The sequence below is a fragment of the Hypanus sabinus genome, chromosome 1, assembly GCF_030144855.1.
Source record: "Hypanus sabinus isolate sHypSab1 chromosome 1, sHypSab1.hap1, whole genome shotgun sequence".
Classification (NCBI taxonomy): Eukaryota; Metazoa; Chordata; class Chondrichthyes; order Myliobatiformes; family Dasyatidae; genus Hypanus; species Hypanus sabinus.
Genome location: NC_082706.1, coordinates 126,624,712 through 126,649,430, shown reverse-complemented (window position 1 = coordinate 126,649,430; position 24,719 = coordinate 126,624,712). Strand labels below are relative to the sequence as shown.

The window sequence follows — 24,719 nt, the reverse complement described above, 5'->3', positions numbered from 1 at the left end:
ATGAACATTGACTTCTCTAACTTCCTTTAATGCCCCTCCTCCGTTTCTTACCCCATCCTTTACATATTTAGCTGTTTGTTTTTTCTCTCTCTCTGCCCATCACTCTGCCTGTTCTCCATCTCCCTCTGGTGTTCCCCTCCCACTTTCTTTCTCCCGAGGCCTCCCGTCCTATGATCCTTTCTTCTCCAGCTCCGTATCACTTTTGCCAATCACCTTTCCAGCTCTTAGCATCATCCCACCTGCTTGGGTCTTCTCCTATCATTTTGCATTTCCCCCTCCCCCCACTACTTTCCAATCTCTTAGTATCTTTCCTTTCAGTTAGTCCTGATGAAGGGTTTCGGCCCGAAACGTCGACAGTGCTTCTCCTTATAGATGCTGCCTGGCCTGCTGTGTTCCACCAGCATTTTGTGTGTGTTGTTCTCCACTAAAATGTTCACTCAAAATCATTTGAAGAATTTGATATCTTTATTTAATAAAGCAATAAGCATTACCTCATAATATCATAGGAGTGGAAGTAAACTAAGTTAAATGTTTTTTTCATTTTCCCAGAATTTCAAATATCTCAATGGACATTGCAATGGAGAAAGATGGAACTTTTGCTGTGAGGGAAAATGCAAGTCAGATTGAGATCTGTGACTGTCCTTTAGGATACGCAGGTCTCTCATGCCAGGTATGGATCACTCTGCACTTTATATATGAATATAAGAATTAGAAGTAGAAATAAGCCATTTGACCCAGCTGATATTCATTAGACCAATGACACTTCCCATATCTCAAAAGTATAAGCTCAGTTTGCTTAATCTCTGCTGAGTGGACAATCAGCTCTGTCCCACAAATCACTCTGATGAACCTCCATGCTTCTTCTATTGTGAGCATGTCTTTCCTTGGATTGAGAGACAAGACCAGTACACTCTTTCCAGGTGCTTTCTCACCAGAGCAGATATAATGACAGCTAGCCATCTTGTGCCCAAGTCTTCGTGCAGTAAAAGACTGACATCCCATTTGCTTTCATGATGCTTTCTGTATGTGTATGTTAATTTTCTATCTTTATTGTTGAAGTGGATGACTTCACAGTTTTCTACATTAAATTCCATCTGCCTATTCACTTGTCCGGTCTCCAGCTACCTGACCTCTCTTTGCATCCTCTTCTCAGCCCGTGTTGCTTTGTTTCACCAGCAAAGTAAGACACATTATGCTTGTTTCCCCACCCCTGCCATCATAATGGAATAGGAACAGATGTACACACAATAGTCACCGCCTCCTGGACCAAAAGTAAATGCATGTTCCTTAATTTGCATTCAGTCTATTAATCAACCCTCAATCCATACCAGTCTGTTACCCCACAATCCTATGTGCTCTGATTTTGTTTAATATCCTCTTCTGTGCCACTTTATTGAAAGCGAAAGGTAAGCTACATCACATCCATGGTTCATCCTAATCTACTCTTTCATCTGGTAATGGAATTGCAAGGCATCTGACTACAGATGCCCTCAGATTGCAACAGATTTTGCCCTCAGCAATGTCACGGACCTCTCCCATCCATCCCACAATCTCTTTGGGCTCCTACCGTCAGGCAGAAGGTGCCTCAGTTTAAGAACGTGGTCTGTTAGGCTGTGAGACATTTGAACACACTGCTGCCACCCAGTGCACATTATTTACGACAGCACTGGAAGCGTTAAACTGCTGTATGTTTAACTGTGCTGTATGTGCGCTTTACATCAGCTTGTACATCTACAGAGTACCTTTTTACCTGTTAATATTAGTGTGTTAATATTATTTTATGTTCTGCATGTGATGAATGTGCTGTGTATTGCACCTTGGCCCCTAAGGAACATTGTTTTGTTCAGCTGTATGCATGAGTACGGTTGAATGACAATAATCTTGAACTTGATTTAACCTAAGAAAAAGAAATCTGTCAAACATAGCCTCTCTTTCATAATTCCACGTTGCCTCTGCCCAGCGCTGTCTTTATTATCCAAATGTCCTGTTGCCACCTCCTTAATAATAGATTCTATTTTTATCCCCAACAACTGCAATGAGTGCAATTCTGGGTGCCATAATACAGGAAAGACGTGATGAACTCAGAAAGGTTGCTGAAAAGATTCAGAAGAATGTTCTCTGGCCTGGAGGGACTGAGTTCTATGGAGAGACTGTTTTCCTGGAATGAAGTGGGGTGATGGTGTGACCTTCTTGAGCAGGGGCTCCCAACCTGAGGTCCATAGCCTCCTTGCCTAGTGGTATTGATCCATGGCATAAAAAAAGTTGTGAACCACTGTTCTTGAGGCTAATAAAATTATGATTGGCGTGGACAGGTTATATAGTAATTATCCCCATGGGCGGTGAAAGTTTAAAAATAGCAGGCATAGATCTATGGCGTGAAAGGAAGGTTTAAGGGAGATGGAAGGAACCAGTGTTTTACATGGAGAGTATTGGGTATATGGAATGGGATGCCAGAGTAGGTGGAAGAGACATGTACAAGTACAATCTTCAAAAAACATTTGGACAGGTATGTGAAAAGGAGAAGTTGAGGGATCAAATGCAGGCAAATGGAATTAGCATGGACTGGCATGTTGGTCGGCATGGATGACTTAAGCTGAAGAGTCTGTTTCTGTGCTCTGTATAACTGGCAGTATAATTTAGTTCCTCCAGCAAGGATGTAGGTAGTGGACAGGAAGTGAATGGAGCTGTGCTCACAAACCTTCAATCTCTTTACAAAGAAATGGGTGTCAGCCCTTCATTGCCATTAGAAAGCTGAAGTGTTAACTTTATGCCATTAAAATGATAGTGCTTTATTTATCATAATTCTGATGGCACTGCAGCCAGAGTGGCGGTGAGCCACCTTTTTGGAGTTATGAACAATTAAAAGAAACAGCTCATTATTTGCTAATTTTCTCCAACTTTGGTATTGTGACCTAAACTTTCTACTGAGGCAGAGTATTTACAGCATTCTCAGTGTTTTGCCTTTGTGATGCACTTACGCAACCCTCTCGTGAAGTCAGTGTAAAGCAAACAGTCCAGCTCCTCAGTTTTCCCAGCGAGATAGAATGAGTTTAAATCACATCCTGTCACTCATTAGTAAATCTGTATATAATAGTTTCACTTTTTTTTCTCTCGAAGGAATGTGCTCCAGGATTTTACAGACAGAAGTTGACAAATGGCCCTCGCCCTCCTCCGTGTGTCCCATGCCAGTGCCACAAGCACAGTTCCATTTGTGACCTTGATACAGGCAAATGTCAAGTAGGTGGCTTTTAGTGATGCATGCATTCATTGTGATGAGTGTGAAAAGTTAGCCCTAAAGCAAATTAGATTTTGATCATCCCTTCCTGTTTGTTAATAAACTGTTTTTTTAACCCTTGTCACTGAGGAAAGGCAGTATTTATTTAATTCTCAAATTTCGGCATTTTGAGTATTTATTCGGGATACGTTATTTTTTAACAAGAAGTAGAGCTGATGCTCAATGGTTATGCAAGCTATTTTCCCAAATATCATACGCAGTTACTGATGCAGTGAAATTCTGTATTATCATTGGCTTCCTCCCCTCTTGATATTTCTTTCCTCTTCCCTGTTTCTTAGACTATTGGTGATTATATCTACCAAAGTGTGTTGATGCTGATCAGAGCTGGCGTGCTCTGTGCTTCTATCCCAGGGTAGTTATTTGCTATTACAAGTCAAATAGCAAAAAAGTAACTGCAGTGGGCTACAGGACTACTTCCCTTTATCTTCCTCCCCGGAAGATGTGGGAGCCATTTGAAAAGAAATGTCTCGCTGGGAGTGAGTTTTATTTAAGCCAATAAATAGGAGATGAGTGTGAGTGGAGTACACGTTGTTGGAGTAGGCAAATGTTAGAGTGGGAGGCTTTGGTGTGACAAGATTAGGCAAGTACAGGCAAAGTTTCCAGGTAAGTTTCAAGTAAGTTTTTTGTTTATTTATTTTTCTTTTTTTGACAACCTCTAAAATTTTTTTGAGGATGTGACTAAACACATTGATGAAGATAGAGCAGTAGATGAAATGTATATGGATTTCAGCAAGGCATTTGATAAGGTACCCCATGCAAGGCTTATTGAGAAAGTAAGGAGGCATGGGATCCAAGGGGACATTGCTTTGTGGATCCAGAACTGGCTTGCCCACAGAAGGCAAAGAGTGGGTGTAGACGGGTCATATTCTGCATGGAGGTCGGTCACCAGTGGTGTGCCTCTAGCATCTGTTATGGGTCCCTTACTCATCGTGATTTTTACAAATGGGTTAGTAAGTTTGCTGATGACACAAAGGTTGGAGGTGTTGTGGATAATGTGGAGGGCCATATTGTGCTGTAGGTTTTCTATGTCTGTATTTTTTTAACTACATAGCTAGTGCATTGAGAATGGGTCCAAAGTTAGTGGTAGGTTTTTTGTATGAGATGTAGGAACTCTGGGACACCTCCAATCACCCTGATAAGTACAACTAAACAAAGTGTATCAAGCTGTAGCTCTAGTAATTTCTCAGAGGAATGGGTATACTGCTTTGGATACTGTTGCGGGGGTGGGGGGGGGTGCGATGGGGTAGCAACCTACCAGGGAGAAACCACTGGTCAGGTTTCTGGCATTGAGTCTGGCTCTGTGGCTCAGAAGGGAAGGAGTGCGAAGAGCATTATAGTACTGATAGGGGATTCCATTTTGAGAGGAGATTTTGTGGATATGAAGAAGGAACCCGGATGGTATGTTGCCTCCCAGGTGCCAGGGTCAGGGATCTCTCAGATCAGGTCCACAGCATTTTAAAACGAGAGGGTGAGCAGCCAAAAGTTGTGGTACATATTAGTACCAACTACACAAGTAGGAATTGGGAGGAGGTCCTGAATAAAGAATATAGTGAGTTAGGCAGAAAGCTGAAAAGCAGGACCTCCAAGGTAGTAATCTCTGAATCGCTGCCTGTGTGACATGCCAGTGAGGGTAATAACAGAACGATTTGGCAAGTGAATGGATGGCTGAGGAGTTGGTGCAGTGGGCAGTGTTTCAGATTTCTGGATCATTGGAATCTCTTCTGGGCGAGTTATGAACTATACAAAAAGGATGGGTTACACCTGAACCAGAAGGGAATCAATAACCTTGTGGGCAGGTTTGCTAGAGCAGTTTAAACCAAATTAGCAGGGGGATAGGAACTGGAGTAATAGGACTGAGGATGGGGCAGTTGGTAAACAAGTAGGTGCAGTGTGTAGTGAAACCGTGATGAAGGCCTGACTAAAAATTGCCGTCAGTGTGATGAGTTGGAAGTGCAACATGTGAGCAGAATCACAAAGCGTGATGAATACAAGACTGAAGGTGATATATTTGAATGGCCATAGTATACAAGATAAGGTAGGTGATGATATAGAGCAGTTACAGATTAGAAGGTACATTGTTGTGGGCATCAGTAAATCATGGATGGAAGAAGATCATAGTTGGGATTATAACGTACAAGGACACACATTATATTGAAAGGTAGGCAGAGGAAGTAGGGTGGCTCTGTTGGTAAAAAATGAAATCAAATCCTTGGAAAGAGATGACATAGATTTGGAAGACATAGAATCCTTGTAGCTAAAGTTAAGAAATTGCAAGGGTAAAAAGACCCTGATGGGAGTTATTTATATACAGACTTTCAAATAGTAGGAAGGCTGTGGGATACTAATTACGATGGAAGATAGAAAAGATATGTGAAAAGGGCAATTTACAATAGTCATGGGGGATTTCAATATGCTGGTAGATTGGGAAAATCAGGTTGGTGCTGGATTCCAAAAGAGGGAGATGACTTTTTAGAGTAGCTTGTGGTTGAGCCTACTTGAGGAAAGACAACTCTGGATTGGGTGTTGTGTGATGAACCAGATTTGATTAGGGAGCTTAAGGTAAAGAAACTTGTAGGAGGTAGTGATCATAATGTGAAAGATTTCACCCTACAGTTTAAGAGTGAGAAGCTAAAGTCAGGTGTATCAATATTACAGTAGAGCAAAAAGGAATTACAGAGGCATGTGAGAAGAGCTGGCCAAAGTTGATTGGAAGGAAACACTAGCAGGAATGACAGGTGAACAACAATGGCTGGAATTTCTGCGGACAATTCAGAAAGTACAGGATAAATTACATCCCAGGGATGGTATTCTAAAGGGAGGATGAGGCAACTGTAGCTGACAAGGGAAGGCAAAGATGAGGAGATAACAGGATTTACGTTGGCCAGAGGGTAGCGAATCTAGAATTCTTTGCCACATGTGGCTGTGGAGGCCAGGTCACTGGTTATATTTAAGGCAGCAGTTGATAGGTTTTTGATTAGTCAGGGTGTGAAAAGTTACTTTACATAATTATTGGAAGGACATATTTGCTACCATTTCCTCAATTTGGAATATTGATTTACAACCTCATTTTATCACTGCAATTCTTGGTATTCCAAATGAAGATGATAGTCGATTCTCTCCTCCAATTAGACGAATGATTGCCTTTGTAACATTAATGGCCAGGAGATCTATATTACAAAATTGGAAAGAAGTAAATCCTCCTACCACATTTCAATGGTTTTCTCAAACTATTTCTTGCTTAAGTTTAGAAAAAATTAGAAGTACTATTTTTGATTCATCAATTAAATTTGAAGAAACTTGGGGACCGTTCATTCGACACTTTAACATGAATTAATTTGACTTCTTCCAGACCTTTACTCTTATTATTCTTGTTCTGGTATGGAGTTCTGGAGTTTTTTGACACTATCATATACTTATAAACTATTATTATTGCCCATGTTAGTTTAGGTTTAGTTTTTTTTAAATTATTTCTTTAAATATACATTTTTTCTTATATTTTACATTTTTTTCTTTTTCTTTTGATGATTATTTTTAATCTTTTCATGTATAATCAATATAGATTAGATTGTTATTGTATGATCCTTTTTCGCTGATAGTTTAATAAGATATTGTTATCTTGTTATCAACTCAATTTCAAATCTATTGTATTCATAACATATGTAATATTATTATGTTATGTTTTTTTAAAAAATTAATAAAAATATTGAAAAAGAAAGAAAGAAAAGTTACAGAGTGAACGCAGGGGAATGAGGTTGAGAGGGAAAATGGATCAGCCTTGATGAAATGGCAGAGCAGGCTCAATGGGCCAAAAGGCCTAATTTTATGGTCTAAGGTCTTATTGTCAAAGACAGCATAAAAGCAAAAAAAAGAGGGCACACAATGTAGTCAAAACTAGTGGGAAGTTAGAGGTTTGGGAAACTTACAGAAGGCAATTTTAAGTGCCATAAGGAGAGAAAAAAGTAAATATGATAATAATAGGAAAGAGAATGCCAGGGTTTTTTCCCCCAAATATATTAAGAGTAAAAGAGAGGTGAGAGTGGCAATCAGGCCACTCGAAAATTACACTGGAGAGATAATGGGTAATAAATGGTGGACAAACTTGATAAGTCTTTTGCATTAGTCTTCACTATGAAAGACACTAGCAGTGTGCAAGAAATTCGAATGTCAAGGGGTAGAAATGAGTGGAGTGGCTATTACTAAGGAGAAGGTGCTTGAGAATCTAAAGTCTGAAGGTAGGTAGGTCACCTGGACCAGATGGACTACACCCAAGGTTCTGAAAGAGATAGCTGAAGAGATTATGAATGCATTAGTAATAATCTTTGAAGAATCAATATATTCTGGAATGGTTCCAGAGAACTGGAAAATTACAAATGTCGCTTCACTCCTTAGGAAGGGAGCAAGGCAGAAGAAAGAAAATTATGGGTTGTTAGCCTGACTTCAGTGATTGGGAAGATGTTGGAGTCCATTATTAAAGATGAGGTTTTGCTGTACTTAGAAACACATGAGGAAATGGGCCAAAGTCAGCATGGTTTCTTTAAAGGAAAATCTTGCCTGACAAATCTGTTGGAATTCTATAGGGAAATAACAGGCAGGATAGATACTACTTAGATTTAGATTTTTAGAAGACAAGGTGCCACACATGAGGCTGTTTAACAAGATAAGAGACCATGGTATTTACAGGAAAGATACTAGCATGGATAGAAGTTTGGCTGACTGGCAGGAAGCAAAGAGTGGGAATAAAGAGGGCTTTTTCTGGTTAGTTGCCAGTGACTAGTGGTGTTCTGCAGCGGTCAGTGTTGGGGCCCTTCTTTTTACGTTATATATCAGTGATTTGGATGATGGAATTGATGGCTTTGTAGGAGAGTTTGCAGACGATATGACAATAGGTGGAGAGCAGGTAGTGATGAGGAAGTAGAATCTGAAGAAGTACTTGGACAGTTTGGGGGACTGGGCAAAACAGTGCTAGGTGGTCTGTAGTGTCAGGAAGTGTGTGGTCATGTGCTTTGGTAGATGGAATAAAGGCACAGACTGTTTTCTAAATGGGGAGAAAATACAAAACTCAGAGGTGCAAAGCAACTTCAGAGTCCTTGTGTACGATTCCTTGAATGTTCATTTGCAGGTTGAGTCAGTGGTAAGGAAGGCAAATCCTTACCACCTTAGATGAGAAGGAATTTTTTTAACCAGAGGATGGTGTTTGCATACATTTTAAGAGGACTAGAATATAAGACAAATGATGTAAAGCTGAGGCTCTATAAGGCATTAGTCAGACTGCACTTGGAGTATTGTGAGCAGTGTTGGTCCCCGAATCTCAGAAAAGATATGCTGGCCTTGGAGAGGGTCCAGAGGATGTTTCCGGGAATGAAAGGGTTAACATATGAGAAGTGTTTGATGGTTTTGGGCTTGTACTTGCTGGAGTTCAGAAGAATGAAAAGGAATCTCATTGAAACCTATTAATTATTGAAGAGCCTGGATAAAGTGGATGTATGGAGAATGTTTCCCTTCACAGGAGAGTCTAGGGCCACGAGGCACAGCCTCAGGATAGAACAACATCCATTTAGAACATAGAGAAGTTGGTGAATTAGTGGAATCTATATGCCATAGATAGCTGTGGAAGTGAAGTCATTGGGTATATTCGAAGTGGAGATAGATAGGTTCTTGATTATTAAGGGCATCAGAGGTTATGGGGAAAAGGCAAGAGAATGGGATTGAGAAGGGTAATAAATTAGCCATGATGGAATGGAGGGGCAGATTCGATGGGCTTAATTCTGCTCCTATGTTTCACCCCACCCCCTTTGGTATTATTTATACCCTTTTAAAAGAAGGGAGTATGCAAAGTTCTTAATTTACTGACCCGCCGAGTGTACATTGTGCACTCGACTAACTAAAAAATTTTTTTTGAGTTAATACAAAATGAGATCTAAAGGACATGATCATCCTTTAGTCATTTTATGGCAACCTGACCTTTTTGGACAGTTAGTTGATTTTAAGTATCAATTTTAGCTAGGTTAATTTTAATATTATTTACAATAAATACCATTTGTTAATGTTGTATTGATTGCTGTGAAACCTACACAATAATCTCTGGTGAAGTCCTGGTTTAAAATGTCTCCTATTTATGAATGGGTCATAGCTTAAAGCATAACAATTAATTTATCTCTAAAAAATTTCATGTCTGCAGTTATGCTGAGATATTTTGTTTCTTTTTCAATCTTTTTATTATTGTTATTAATATCAACAAAATACAATTGATACATAGATAATGGGATTACAAACATACACATTTCAACTGAACATGAAAGAATACATAAGCAATGATTACAGTATAAATGAGTATTCCCAAATCATGAACGATACAATATATAAATAAACAAGGCAAATCTAGGTATATCATAAGAGATATTTTGGATTGGAAAATAATACTTTAGTTAGATATACGATCTCTATCAGAGTCTGGTCTTGAATTAAATTACAAGTATTAAACATTCTTGGCCACAGTTGATGTTCCAAAGTGTGACCATTTGCCACATACTGACAACAGCATCACCACCCTCACTAAAAGGGACTGAAGTACTTAGGATGGTGTTCACTACTTGCTTCTCAAGTCCATTTAGATTTGATAATAAATGGAGTCGTAGCCAGTGACACCCATATTCTGCGAAAGAATAAAGGATAACCTTAGGGGTTCAGGGGTCCGATTGGCTACCTCCAATGGTTTAATATATAACAAATCAACAAAGTCAACTTTTATGCTTTACGAGGCAGTAAAGAAACACGACTTCAGTTCAATGTCGCAAAGAAAACCCTCAGTGCTGTGAAAAAATAAGCATTTTATTTCTGCTTAGAGATTGTTCTTCAGAGCCTAAATGCTTTAGAGTTATCTTGTCAATCCCAGTTGGACAATTTTTTGTTTTGGTTACACCAACGTACACAGATTATTCCCGCCACCACTGGGTGTAGCAGTTAGCAAAACGCTTTACCGTACAGGTCACTTGGCTTCAATTCCCGTTGTTGCATGTAAGGAGTTTGTACGTTCTCCCCATGACCACGTGGGTTTCCTCCAGATGCCCCAGTTTGCTCCCACAGTCCAAAGATGTACCAGTAAGGAGATTAATTGGTCATTGTAAATTGTCCCGTAATTAGGCTAGGATTAAATCAGGGAATTGCTGGGCAGCATGGCTCAAAGTGCCAGAAGGGCCTGTTCCATGCTCTATCTCAATCAGTAAATAAACCCTGCTGAGTGACAACGCTCTATTTGTGATTCTCTATTTCTGTAAACCAGGGATGTCGAGACAACACAGCAGGAGATCACTGTGAAGTGTGTGCTTCAGGATATTATGGCAGAGTAAACGGATCTATCAATGACTGCTCACTCTGTGCCTGTCCCAGGGCCCACTTTGGCAGGTAAAGTATGATTACAGGCAAATGCAAGTTGCAGAGGTTGACTTCTTTTCTTGAGCAAAAGGGAAGTATTTCCATGGTGTTTCTCCCACAGCACTGTGATACCCACGCAAAATGCTGGAGGAACTCAGCAAGTCAGGCAGCATCAGTGGTGGTGAATAAACAATCCGTGTTTAGGGCCGATACCCCTCTTTAGGACTGGAAAGGAAGGGGGCAGATGAAAGAGGAAGGAATGCAAGCTGGCTGGTGATTGGTGATGGGGAAGGTGGGTGTGAGGGAGGCTCATGAAGTAAGAAACTAGGGCGGGATTGGTGGAATAGGCAGACTGCTGAAGAATAATGAATCTGACAGGAGAGGACTGTAGACTGAGGGGAACTAGAGGGAGGCAGTAGAGGAGACCATGGGCAGACATGTCAGAATGGAAATGGGTGGCCACCAGAAAATCTTACCATTTGTGGCAGTCCAAGCACAGGTGCTCGACAGAGTGACCCTAATCTGTGCTGGGTCTCACCAATGTCACCTCACCACCTCACCCATTTCAATTCCACTTCTCTTTATTTCTTGCACCTACCCCCTCCCAGCTTCCTACTTCATTGCCCCTCCCACCCATCACCCTTTCCCCTCTCCTAATCTCACTTATCACCTGCTCACTTGTACTCCTTCCCCTCCCTCCACTTTCCTACTCTGGCTTCTGCTCCCCTTCCTTTCCAGTCCTGATGAATGGTATCAGCCCGAAACACCGGTTTATTCCCCTCCAAAGGTACTGCCTCCAGCGTTTTGTGTGTGTTGCTCAAGATTTCTAGCATCTGCAGAGTCTGTTGTGTTTTCAACACTGTGATAACTGGGTGTGATGGGGAAATAGAAAGGAAGGGCAGGGAAACAGCTGAGGCATTAAGTTTGGAGCTGACTGAACCAGCAGCAGAATCAGTCAGGGTGCAGATCTAGCCTGCTATTTGCAATCCTTTCTAATGATACACAAGCACCTTTGTGCTGAATTTAACAGGTAAAGTTGTCAAAAGCAAGACATTATTTCAAATAAATTGAAACAGGCAGCACGGCAACACAGCTACATTGTCCTGACCTGTTTGCACGTTCTCCCTGTGACCTTGTGGGCTTCCCCCTGGTGCTCTGGTTTCCTCTCGTATACCAACGACATGTGGGTCGATAAGTTGATCAGCCAAAGTAAAGTGCACTCTCTTGGCGTGAGTGGAAGAATCTACAGGGGGCTGATGGAATAGAAAGTAGGATTGGGGTAGATGGGCGCTTGCTGGTCGTGTAAACTCAGAAGGCTGAAGGGCCTGTTTCTCTGATGCATGACTTTCAGAGGTTTTAAATGTTTCACTGAGATCCACATCCACCTGTGGTGCTTTTTGGAAAGAAGTAAACTCAAATCGGTTGAGTTTTCACTGCGCACTTTTTAATCCTGATGAGTTTTTGCACTGAATTCCCTTGATTACGTTACTTCAGTTTATCAGTATCAGAATCAAACACTCAAGTCAGCTAGACTGTCTGTTTAAATTGGTTAATCAAAGGGATTTCAATTTTAAATTGTCTCTTAATTGTAAATTTAGTGTGTTTATTTTACATGTGGTAATAATGTAAAACATATTGACAAGGTGGTGTCAGCTTTGAACTGGACACTCAGCATTCCAGCTAAGTAACTTCACTGTAATGATTTTGTCTTGGGCTGCTGAAACTGTGCTACCCATTACTATCCCATCGTATAATTTAACCTCCCCCCCCCCCCCCCCCCAGTAGTTTTTTGGTCCCAGTACAGAGATAATTATTATGAACAACAGAATCCCATGTGTCCCAAATCCATTTCCAACCAAGATACTTTCCTTTCAGTTTGCATTGGAGTTGTTGATCAAGGGACTTCAATTCTCATGAACACATGGATCTGTTTGGCCTCAAAGTAATTTTCCTCTATCCCATTTCTCTCCAGCTTTAGCCCCACGTGCGTGTTAGAAGGTGTGAGTGATTTCCGCTGTAATGCCTGCCTGCCTGGCTATGAGGGACAGTACTGTGAAAGGTTGGTTTTCTTGTCACTGTGCATCTTGGAGCCTGTTTAGTTGTGGGGTGACAGGTTTATCAAGAGAATAAATCAACTGTACAGTTTTAAGATGAAAATGGCTTGTATTAATCAGTGTGCAGCAATGAGCAGTATTATTTAATGAGAAAATCTGAACCTAGTCAGCACATTTGGTTTTATGGCGTTCATGCAAAATGTAAATTTATGTGGAATTACGTTCAACTAAAGAACTAAGACTTGGTCACATCAATCCACTCATTTTAATATGTGGCCGTTCTGCTACCAAGTTCTATAAACCCTGAAAAATACTTTGGAAATCAGAAAAGTGATATTAAATACCAGGTTTTTCCTCAATAATTATTTATCCCTCCATGTCTCCAGATGTACTCCTGGTTACTATGGTAACCCACGTGCTTCAGATGGGAACTGTCATAAATGTGAATGTAATCCAAGTGGTTCCATCCACAATAACTGTGATTCTCTCCTGGGCCATTGCATTTGCAAATTGGGTGTTACGGGTCGACTCTGTGATCAGTGTGAACGTAAGCACGTGCTGGTGGAAACTGAATGCATATGTAAGTATCTCTTCTTAAACTGCTTGCTTTCTCTTCAACTTTGCTTTACAGAATTTTAACGGCAAGCATTTTATTGACCACCTGAATGATGATTCAGCCCAGAACATTTTTAAGAGTGGATTTAATCACAGGCCTTTCCAAATTAAAACTAAAATTACCTGCTTTGCATTTGAACCAATCAGATGAATGAGGTTCTTAGTGCTCTCATACTTAATCTCAGCCATGGAAGCAATTGCTTCAATGTCTCTGATAGAGGAAGAGGTCAATGTTCTTGCTCCTTACTCCTACTGAATGGTTGTGCATGTATTGTAAGCATGAAGGAGGTTTACAGCAGTGCAGATCGGTGGAACCCTTGAGTCATTGATTTATCTGAGCACGCACTTGGTGCTCACAGCTATCAGTATTTTAATGGCAGTGTGCAAGGGACAGTGACGAGAAACAAGGCACTAGGATATTGATCTGTAATGACCTGCAACCACATCTTGCCACAGTGTTTATACTGTGGCTCTATTCATTTGTATGGCATCAAATACACAGTTGCTGTCGGGCAGTGGTGCCTGTTTTGTGGAACTACTTAGCTCCAGTTCAAGCTGAGAGGTGTCAATTAACGATAATTTGTCTCTATGTGTCCATGGCAGGACATGGAAATCACTCCACGAGGCAGCGGTTCTATTAGCTCTGCCATCTTGGCTTCTTTGAAGAGATGGCACAACTAACAGAACTGCCGCCTCACAGCTTCGTAGCTGGGTTCAGAGCTGACCTCCGGTGCTGTCTGTGACGATGTCGCACTGTCTTCTTGTGAGTTTTCCCTGGGTGTTCCTGAGTCCTCCCACATCCCAAAGATGTTTAATTGGCCACTGTAAATTTCCTCTAGTGTCAAGGTGAGTGGTAGAATCTGGCAAAAATGTGGGGAGAATAAAAACTGGAATGGGTGTAAAAGGAGTCTTTGATGGTTAGTGCAGATTTGCTGGACAACCTGATGGGAGAAGACCTCTTTCTTATGGAGACAGATAGCACATAATTGAGTGGAGGAGGCCACTTCTTTTGGGGAAAAAAAAGAAGTCATGACACATGTACAGTGGTTAGCTAATCTTGTGTTGCATTTTATATTAACACCCAGAGTCATAAGTAACCTCAAGTTTGATTATAGTGTGAATCTTTCCCTGAGACTAGCACATTGAACTATAAAGCCTGAAAGAGAAGTTGGTCTACTGTCAAAGAAACTTTTCAATGCTTTGCATGGGAGCACTTTGAAAGAAATCCACCATTCCATGTTATTTAAGTGACTGTAGCAATTGGGGCCATTAGCTCTGAGTTAACTTGCCTAGTGAGAATGAGTCAGTTTTGAAACTTGCATGTTTTATTTACTTCCAATCCTGCTCAGCCCGGAAGTTAATGAAGAGCACAGGGAGCCGCCCATCCCAAACTTTGCATATTCAAATAAAGCATGTTTGGATAAATTAGGGCTTTTAAGTCTGAAAATGGAAACACCAAATAACAGTAATTTACATAAGATAGCTTTGTGTTCAGCTTACAACCATTTAACATTTTCCTTTAGAGGAGCAAGTTGCAGATCTCCTATTACTTATTTGTTTGCAGTAGGTGGGGGAGGCAGAAGAGTAGGATCTAAAAGTTAACATAAGGACTATTTGTTCCTTCTTTTAAATACATAAAGCAAAATTTAGCTGGAAGTCAAGACAAGTGAAGATACTTGAAAAGGAAGTGGGGCTCACCAGTGAAAATCATCTAAAATATCGACAGAAAGGCCCAAATCATTACTTGATTAAAATACAAGTGCTGAAAGGGCAGAAAAAGATTGTTGATGCAAACTCCTGGTTCTTGATGAAATTATGATGATTAATATTGAGCAATGCTTCCAGAATATCATGGATTGTTCAGTCATTCTACAGCTATCTGAATGCTGGGATTACAAAGGTTGGGGAGTGGGTCCAGTAGAATATACAGGTGCAGTTTTACAAATGGAAGTTGAAAAGATTCTTCTTAAACATTTTTATTGAAAAAGCAACAAAATCATTGCAAAAGTGTTTTCCGTTTCCTGAATTAATAACACTTTGTTTCTCACATTTCACATCCTTCAATCCTCAGCTTGTGACGATGAATGTACAGGGCTTCTGCTGTTCGACCTTGACAACCTGGAAGCCAGTTTGATGGCAATTAATTTCACAGGGTTTGACCTAGCTCCTTATAATCTCATCTCTACCATTGAAAACATCACTGAGAAATACAAGGTGAGATATTTAAAAATGACTTCCATGTGGCTTGACTGAGAGCTGCTTGCCGCACAGTAACATGGAGGTCAGAGTGCAGTCATAAAAAAATTAAAATTCGGGGTGGGAGAAGGCCAATTAATCCTTTTAACATTCAGTATAGTCAAAACTGATCATCTAGTTTTGCTGCCTGCTGCACTTGCAGACTTTTTATCGATGCCTAACAAAATCCAGATCTAGTGGAACCTTCCTTTTTCTTAATCTGTTGCTAGTCAAATAACAATCTATCTTCCTATTATTTGGTCCAGCTGGATAACATCACATTTATCCACGTTGTATCACAACTGCTGTGCTTTTGAACCCTCACTTAATTTCTCCAGGTCATTCTGAATTCCCTCTCTTCCACCTCACAGCTATGTGCTATTCGCAAACTTGGAGATATTCTTTAATTCTCTCGGGTAAATTACTACAGTGCTGTGGTCAATCAGCTAAGGTCTTCCTGATGCAGGGCCTCAACCCAAAATATTGTCAGTTCCTTTCCCCCACAGGTTCTGCTCAACCTACTGAGAGTTCCTTCGGCCACACACCCAAAATGCTGGAGGACCTCAGCAGGCTGGGCAGCAGCTGTAGAAAAAAAGTACAGTTGACATTTGGGGCCGAGGCCCTTCGGCAAGACTGGAGGAAATAAAAAGATTAAAATGTGGGGGAGGGGGAGAGAAACACAAGGTGATAGGTGAAACCAGGAAGGGAGAGAAACACAAGGTGATAGGTGAAACCCGGAGGGGGAAAGGGAGGTAAGTAGCTGGGGAGTTGTTTTTCCAGACTTGCTCTGTCACTCAGTATCGTTGTGGCTAATCTGCCCCAAATCTCTTCGGTGCTAGTTCCCCATAGCCCATAATTCCCAAACTTTTTAAAATACGTCACATGCTGCAGGTGTTGGTGATGCTATCATGTGCATGGGCTGACCACCATGTAAAATTTTGTTCCACAAATCTTTGTGTGCTTTTGCAATGCAAGTGCCACAGTTTTCGGGTCAAATTGTGCCTCTCTGAAAATGTGATTGTCCTTTTCTAAATGAGGTGTATGTAGGGCATAGACATTTGACATAGAATCCTTAGCACAATGAACAAAGAACAGTACAGAGTGGGAACAGGCCCTTCAGCGCACCATGATGTCAAACGTGAAAGCCTCATCTGCCCTTACCCCCGTTCCCTCTTCAGTGCTGTGGAGTAGATTGTCCTTAGTTGTGCTTGTCAGTCTTCTCAGGTCAGCCCTGTTGTAGAAGCCTGAACAGGGGTCATCTGCGTAGGTGTGTAGCTTCACTCATTGGAACGAGGAGGGGGAGCTGCAGGGGAAGGACTGTGAGTAGAGCAGGGAGGGGAAGATGAGGAGAGGGGAGTGAATGGAGGAGGGAGGGCAAAGTGAGGGGAGGATGAGTGAGTAGAGTAAGGAGGGGTGAACCAGTGAGGGAGGTGTAATGAGGAGGAAGGTAGAGGGAATCAGAGGGGAGAGGCTGTGAGTGGAGGAGGAGTGAGTTGGTGGAGCGGAGAGTGAGTTGAGGGGGAGGAGGGATGGGGAAGCAAGTGAAGCAGAAGGAAGGTAGCAGATGGAGCAGCAAAAGCTATAGGGTTTAAATAGTTTCATGTGATTTTAGATATAAATATCTGGTTACACGGGGTTAAAGCAAAACATCTCTCTCTTGATGAGCGCTTAGATTGTAACTCTGGCCCTTCTCACCAAAATGTTGTGCGCCACTGGTTTAGATGCAATGCACAGTGACATCCACAAATTGTTAATGTTGATACAGTATTGAAACCTGTAATTACAGAAGAACTCCTTGTTTGACTTATGCAACAGGTTCAGCCAATGAGTTAAAAATTGGCCAGCCTTTACACATTTCTGAGCTAATTTACATGTAAATAAAATAAACTTGTATGTTTCTTTTCCACTGCAGCAAAGAAGCATTAATAATATACTCATAACTATTTAAAGGCTGTGGGATTAACAACATAGTCATAGATAGACACAGTACAGAAACAGGCCCTTCAGCCCAATGAGTCCATACTAGCCACTACACTGATCACACCCTGACCCTTTGATTTTCTTCATATTCCTCATCAGATTCCACCCCTTACCCAGACAATTACAGTGGTCCCCAACCACCGGGCCGCAAAGCATGTGCTACTGGGCCGCGAGGAAACGATATGATTTGTTGATACGAAACGATACGAATCAGCTGCACCTTTGCTCATTCCCTGTCACGCCCACTGTTGAACTTGAGTGCACGCAAGGTCATCAGTAGCCTAAACACAGTGATACCCTCGCACCAGGCGTCACTGGTTGGCCCGGGTAACCGGCTGCTTCGCACCTGGAGCATGCCTCCTGGTTGGCCTGGAGCACAGACAGTTGTGTGCCACCTCTAAACCTGTTTAGCACACCGAATGTTCGTGAGGAACCGGGTGCTAAAATATTCGCAGACGACCTAATTTGGGCTCAGGGTTTCATAAGTATCAGAGCAGCTACCTCGCTGCGATCGACTGAAAGTCATCCCTCGAGCCAAACTTCTGACGGCTGATAGATCCTACTTATCTACTAGGAGGGTGAGCATGCACCCTGTTGCCCTCCTCACTCAGTTGGTTGCTCTCTCCGGACTGCAACCGCCGTGCCCCCTATGCGCGGACCTCCGGCCCTTACCTTGCCCTCTCACTGGTGTGTTGCAATGATTTTATATGTTCACATGAGGAAAATATGCGCTGTGTGTTTAATATTAAATTTGTTAGATAAACCCTTTTAGAAACGAAATTGAGTGCATAAGCCACTTGTAAGTGACTTATAGTTGACTTTATCACCTACATTCCTGTCGTGATTAACACCACCCCTCCCCCCCCCGTCGGCCAGTCTGCAAGAATATTGTCAATATTAAACTGGTCCGCGGTGACCCCTGATCTAGGAGAACATCCTGGGAGAAACTCAGTGACCACAGGAAGAACATACAAACTCAACATGTCGTGGGGCTGACACAGTGTTCTGGATAGTCTAATGGTTATTTCACTGGACAGACATGGAGAGCTTGAGTTCAGGATCTACCTTGCAGTTTATTAAACTCAAGGTCATTCTGTTCAAGTTTAACTATTCAACATGGCCATACATAACCAGGGTATAAGTGCCATGAAATGAGCTTTTTGCAGCAGCAGCAACACTGTAGAAACATGACAAACAAATTAGCATAATATAAATTAGCATAAATTCAAACTAATATCAATCGGACATAACTTGGTTTAAAAAAAACACACACAGTTCAAGCAGTTAGATTTTGTTTTTTTTTGGTTTGCTCAAAAATCGGAAGCAGCGGGAAAGAAGCTGACTTCGAACCTTGAAGAGTGGGTCATTAAAATAAATCTGGGATGAACAATTATTACCAGTAAAACTGCTGCATGTTTGTAAATGGTTATAGAGAGCTGACCTACCATTTTCATCCCATCGGTCCTCTGTGTGAGTCCAGACCCATTGATTTTGCAGATTTGTGACAGCCTCCTCAGTACAGGTTTCCCCACCATTGGAAGGTAGAGTGTTCCTAAGGAATGGTTCGTAAGCCGGAACGTCGTAAAGTGAAGAAGCAATTACCATTTATTTATATGGGAAAAATTTGTGAATGTTCGCAGACCCAAAAAAAACCTACCAAATCATGCCAAATAACACATAAAACCTAAAATAACAGATACCTATAGAAAAAGCAGGAATGATATGATAGATACACAGCCTATATAAAGTAGAAACACTTTTCTGCAATCATTGCAGCACTGTCTGCCGTAGAGAAGATCTCACACAAGTGCTCTCAGCAGCAACACTCGGTACAAGCGCTCTCGGCAGAAGCACTCTCTCCAGTAACCTTTACGCTATGAAGCTACCAAATAACACAAAAACACACAGCCTATATAAAGTAGAAATAATGTATGTACAGTGTAGTTTCACTTACCGGAATCAGGAAGACAGTGAAGACACTGATGATGGTGTGTTAGGCTGAGTCATCAGAGGTTGGGGCGCTGGGACACTGGGGTGTCATCTCATCATCATCTGTTTCCGTCAGGGCAGGCAGGTCACCTTATGTCTGCCTGCCTCAATGTCGAAGGTCGAGGTTCATCGTCTGCTGTGGCAGATGTGGAAGGCTTGAAAATCGACAGTACACTTGACTGTTTAGCCTCGTGCATTTTTCTATCATACAGTTCTTTGTAAACACTCAAAACTATATATGCAAATATGCCCTGAACCTAGGTACCCTTTAAAAATTAAAGTCATACTTTTCTGCCATTATTGTAGCGTTGTCAATCTCATGCAGTTGCTTCACGTTCACTTCCTGGACGACTTCACTTTTGTGCCATTCGCTACTGCATTTGGTTTCAATTGTTATCCTTTTCTCTTCCAATTGCATCAGCTGTCTTTATCCCTAAGCCTCCCGTCCCATGATCCTCTCCCTTCTCCAGCTGTGTATCCCTTTTGCCAATCACTTTTTCCAGCTCTTAGCTTCATGCCTCCACCTCTTGTCTTCTCCTGTCATTTTGGATTTCCCCCTCCCCTTCCCACTTTCAAATCTCTTACTATCTTTTCTTTCAGTTAGTCCTGATGAAGGGTCTTGGCCCAAAACGTCGACAGTGCTTCTTCCTATAGATGCTGCCTGGCCTGCTGCGTTCCACCAGCATTTTGTGTGTGTTGCTTGTATACAATGTTCTGTGTATGTTAATCAAAATGGCTTCTTTGTTCTGTTAAGAGTAGGAATGTTTCTTTGTATGATAAGTGCTTTCTCTCACAGTTGTTTAGCTTTAGACTTGCTGATATCGGGATTGTATTCATTTGTTGACCAATGGGGAACGTTATTTTGTCTTGTGGGGCTGGGAGCTTGGGGGTTTTCGTGGTCTTTTCAGGGAAGTCGGGAAGGAGACGCCGAGGAAGGTGGACGTGAGCTGCACTAGTCGGTCGACCACCCGGGTGGTCCCAGGTGCAAGGATGTGGAGGTCGGAGGAAAGTGACGAGGGGTCGAATGGTTTGATGGTTGAGCTCCAACGATGTGCACTAGACTGACTGATCTTTGATAAGTTGGCGCCTTTTACTTTATTTTCTTTTCCTTCATATATACTGTATTGCATAGTACTCTTTTAGTTTTAGTAAAATCTTAAAGTGTATTCCACGACGGTATCTGGTGTGAGTTTGATATGATGTGTGTGTGTACGCGCGGCATAAACTCGATTCTCACAGCACCTGTGTGTACGGGAGGTGGGGTTGGTGTGTGGCTGGATCTCCTTTTCCCCTAGACATATACCAGCCTGTTGGGTAAGTGTTACACTTGTAATTCTAGCATCTGCAGATTTCCTCGTGTTTGAGCTCTTCGTCTATCAGTTCTTGGTCATGGGATGCCAAAACCTCTTCAACATCATCTTCGTCAACTTCCACAAGCCAAACTCCCTTTGTCCTTACTTCGTCACGACAGTTGAAACCCTTAATCATGTCTAGTTTTACACTAAGTGTAACACCCTTATGAGCTATTTTAGGCTTTTTCGATGCCTTGGAACTCTTCTTGCTAACGGATGCACAAAATAAATTGACGTAAAGCACAGATGCTCACAGGCACGTGTTTAAGCAATGGTGGCTAGAATGCAGTTCCGGGGAGGAGCTTGGCTGCTCGGGGTCCATGCTGCCTTTTTTTGTAACAGTGAAAACACTTCCTGTTAACGAGAATGGGTAACTAATATAGGTCTTTTGTAACAGCGAGGTGTCATAAAGCGAACATTCGAAAAATGGGGGACTCCTGAATAGGGGCAATTGGAATTGACTTTGCTTCCCAGTTCTTCCAGTGGAGCCCATATCACACATGCAAAAGGTGTTAGAATGGGAAGATTCGTACTAATCTAGCAATGGTGAAATGCCATAAACAAACCATTCTTCAGTGATTATCTGCTGAACTACATACTTTGAAGTATTGACACAGCAGCTATTACCACTTAGAAAACACTGATTAATGAAATTTTGAAATAATTGATATTTTTATTAATATTTCTGAGTAGTTGTCAGTGTCCAATTATGATAACATGCATCTTTTCAAAATAAAGATGATTGGATTGCAATAAGTAATTACTTATTTTTCAAGAGGACTCTCACAGTGCTGTTGTAGAATAGGTGGTAAGTCCTATAGGTAGACTTGGCCGGATGTTGTCAGTTCTCTAGGTGTTAAATGAGACAGATGCTTTCTGGCAAAGGCAGCAGTTTACACCTGGAGCCAATACTATAACTGCTGAAGTCAGTTAATGTGGAACAGCTGCATCCTTGAGCTTGTTGAATGCTCAAGGAGTCCACAGCAAGAGATTTGGTAATGCCATCTTGTGTCTTGATACTCAAATTTTCAACCTGTTATGGAAATAAGTGAACTCAACTTGCAGGTAACATTTATAGTTGCAATTTTTTTTTCACTGCAGCACTGCTGGCAAGAATTGTCAAAGTAAAGAGCATTGTAAAAAAAAACAGGGTTTAGTGAACTAAAGTGGAAAATACTTTGCTACCAGTAACTGATAGCCCTTTAAATAGGCATTATTGGAAAACAGTTCTAGAATCCAATGGAAGACACAGTCACTCAAATTGAATTTTTATATCTGAAGAGAAGCCGATGGCTGCAGGAATTAGTGTAGAAGGAAAAGTACTTGAATATAGAGGTTTTGTTTAATGGTAGTCCTCTGACCTCAGAGTTAGATTGCTGTAGATTGGTGTCTGAAAGGAGGATGCTGTCCAAGCTGCATGCCATCTTGGACAATGACTCTCATCCACTCCATAATGTACTGGTTAGGCACAGGAGTACATTCAGCCAGAGACTCATTCCACTGAGCGTCATAGGAAGTCATTCCTACCTGTGGCTATCAAACTTTACAACTCCTCCCTCGGAGTGTCAGACACCCTGAGCCAATAGGCTGGTCCTGGACTTATTTCCGCTTGGCATGATTAACATTATTATTTAATTATTTGTGGTTTTATATTGCTATATTTCTTCACTATTCTTGGTTGGTGTGGCTGTAACGAAACCCAATTTCCCTCGGGATCAATAAAGGATGTCTGTCTGTCTGTAATTTAGGAATTCATTTACCTATGAGAGGTACGTCGAAACATAGGGTGAAATGTGTCATTTGTGTTAACAACCAACAGAACCTAACATTTTGCTGGGGCAGCCCTCAAATGTTGCCACACAATCCAGTGCCAACATAGCATGCCCACAATGAACAACACAGAGCAAAACTGAATCCGACAAGTGACAAAACGAGAGCAGCAAAACAAGCCCCATTTCCCCTCCCTCCATACACAAGCACAGTCTTTCAACCCTAGTGAATGCATTCCACAAGTATTCCACTGGCCGGAAAGCACTTTGACACATCCTGAGAGCATGAGCTGCTGTACTTTAACTGATGATAATTATGTACCACATAGCTTAGTATTTAGATAGAGGACCCACTCATCAAGTCTTGCTTTGCATTCTGATGTAACTAGGAGAAAATGTGAGAGTAACTATTGCATTTTTGATAAATCATTTTAAATCACAATGGTGCTACTAACAAAACAGTATTTTTCCCCTTTCCATCTTTATATATAGCCATGCTTTGCTGACAGCTGGAATATATTTGTCAACATGACAATTATCAAGTGCCTAGCCTTCTTGTGTCAACATATCCAGTGAACAGTTGTGACCTATTCAACTATAGTAGCATCCCCCCTTCAGTGATATAATGAAATTTTAGCTGCAGAATGGGAGTTAAGATGGAGGGGAGGGGTTAGGTCATTGTTCACAGTGAGGCAATACGGAAGGAGACCCCCGATTACTTCTTTCCTGTCTTAGCAACTTGAAGGTACAAAGTGAAATCATGTGGAACTGAAAGCATGTATCAGCAGGCTCAAGGGGAGCTTGTCTACCACTGTTAGATTATTACATAGTCCCCAGAACAATAAGATGCACTCTTGATCTCACATTCTACCTCATGACCTATATGAATGGCATGCAAAACAAAGTTTTTCACTGTCTCTCACTACGTATAACTAATACTAAACCAGAATCAGAATAAATGTAAAAGAAAAATCACATTCAGCTGGAATAGCAATTATACTGATTTTCATCCCACAGTTGCTGTCCGAAATGTTGAGCATTTACTGATTTGTGCTTCAAATTTCCAGAATATGTAGATTTTTTTAAATAGTAGAGACTGCAAATGCTGGAAACCTGGAGCAGCACACAAAATGCTGGAGGAATTCAGCAGGCCAAGCAGCAGCCATGGAGGGAAACAGATGATGTTTTAGGATGAGACCCTTCATTGGCATTGGAAAGAAAGGGGAGCCTGTATAACAGGGTGGGGGGGGGGAGGGGGGAGGAAGAGCTGGCAGGTGACAGATAAATGCAGGTGAGGGGAGGGGACGAGAGTCAGGTGAGGAAGGAGGAAAGTAGGAGTGATGTGTAAGGAATAACTTTTAAGGAAGGGGGAGAGTAGGAGTGGTCCATACGTTTGGAGGTTATAGACAGCGGAGAGAAAGGGCTGAAGAAGATGGAATATAATAGAGGACAATGGACCATGGAATGTGTGGGTGATGTGCAGATCGAGATGGTGGGGGAGGAGAAAAGGGTAGGATAAGGGGAAAAAAAATGAGCAGGGCAACAAAGGAGAGTGGTTACCAGAAGTTAGAGAAATCCACATCCACACTTTTGCTAATGTGAACTGCTCGGATTAGTAGAAAGAAACTTTCTGCTGGCTCTCAAGTTGTGGACCATAGATTAGTGAGTCAATTTTGAGGCCATCAACTTAGTAATTAAATTGGAATGATTTCAACATGTGAAAGGTGGCAGCAAATTAGAATACTTTTGTGCAAAAGTCAGTTGATAATTGGATCAATGATTAATTTGATACATTTTGTAACAAAAGTATTCAGGAGCACAAAGAAAAGTTAAGTATATGGAGTTAAATCTTACATTGGCCATGATCGTATTGACAGGCAAAATAGGCTGAGTTGCGTTTATCCTGACAGATTTTCTTTCATCAGTGGAGAATACAGAATGTTGGATTTACATTATGTTCATTAGCATGAATAATTTATCAAACCTTAAATAGTTAATTAATATAGGTTACTGGGTTAAACAGCTCCGAAGATGGTTGTGTTTTCTGCTTTCCTTGTAG

General features: G+C 41.4%; 1 protein-coding gene and 1 long non-coding RNA gene across 3 annotated transcripts in view; one reads left to right on the top strand and one right to left on the bottom strand.

Annotated features, from left to right (window-relative positions):
• The window catches only part of LOC132397352 (uncharacterized), a 37,343-nt gene extending 12,630 nt beyond the window's left edge, over positions 1-24,713 (bottom strand). Inside the window, exon 1 of the long non-coding RNA XR_009513343.1 lies at positions 19,505-24,713. This is a non-coding gene — a long non-coding RNA (uncharacterized LOC132397352). The remainder of the gene's footprint in view (positions 1-19,504) is intronic.
• The window catches only part of lama1 (laminin, alpha 1), a 340,811-nt gene that overhangs the window by 209,028 nt on the left and 107,064 nt on the right, over positions 1-24,719 (top strand). For both annotated transcript variants that reach the window (XM_059975999.1, XM_059976007.1), the window contains 6 exons: positions 550-670; positions 3,118-3,237; positions 10,575-10,696; positions 12,639-12,725; positions 13,107-13,300; positions 15,407-15,549. In XM_059975999.1, coding sequence (XP_059831982.1) covers positions 550-670; positions 3,118-3,237; positions 10,575-10,696; positions 12,639-12,725; positions 13,107-13,300; positions 15,407-15,549 — 787 coding nt within the window. The remainder of the gene's footprint in view (positions 1-549; positions 671-3,117; positions 3,238-10,574; positions 10,697-12,638; positions 12,726-13,106; positions 13,301-15,406; positions 15,550-24,719) is intronic.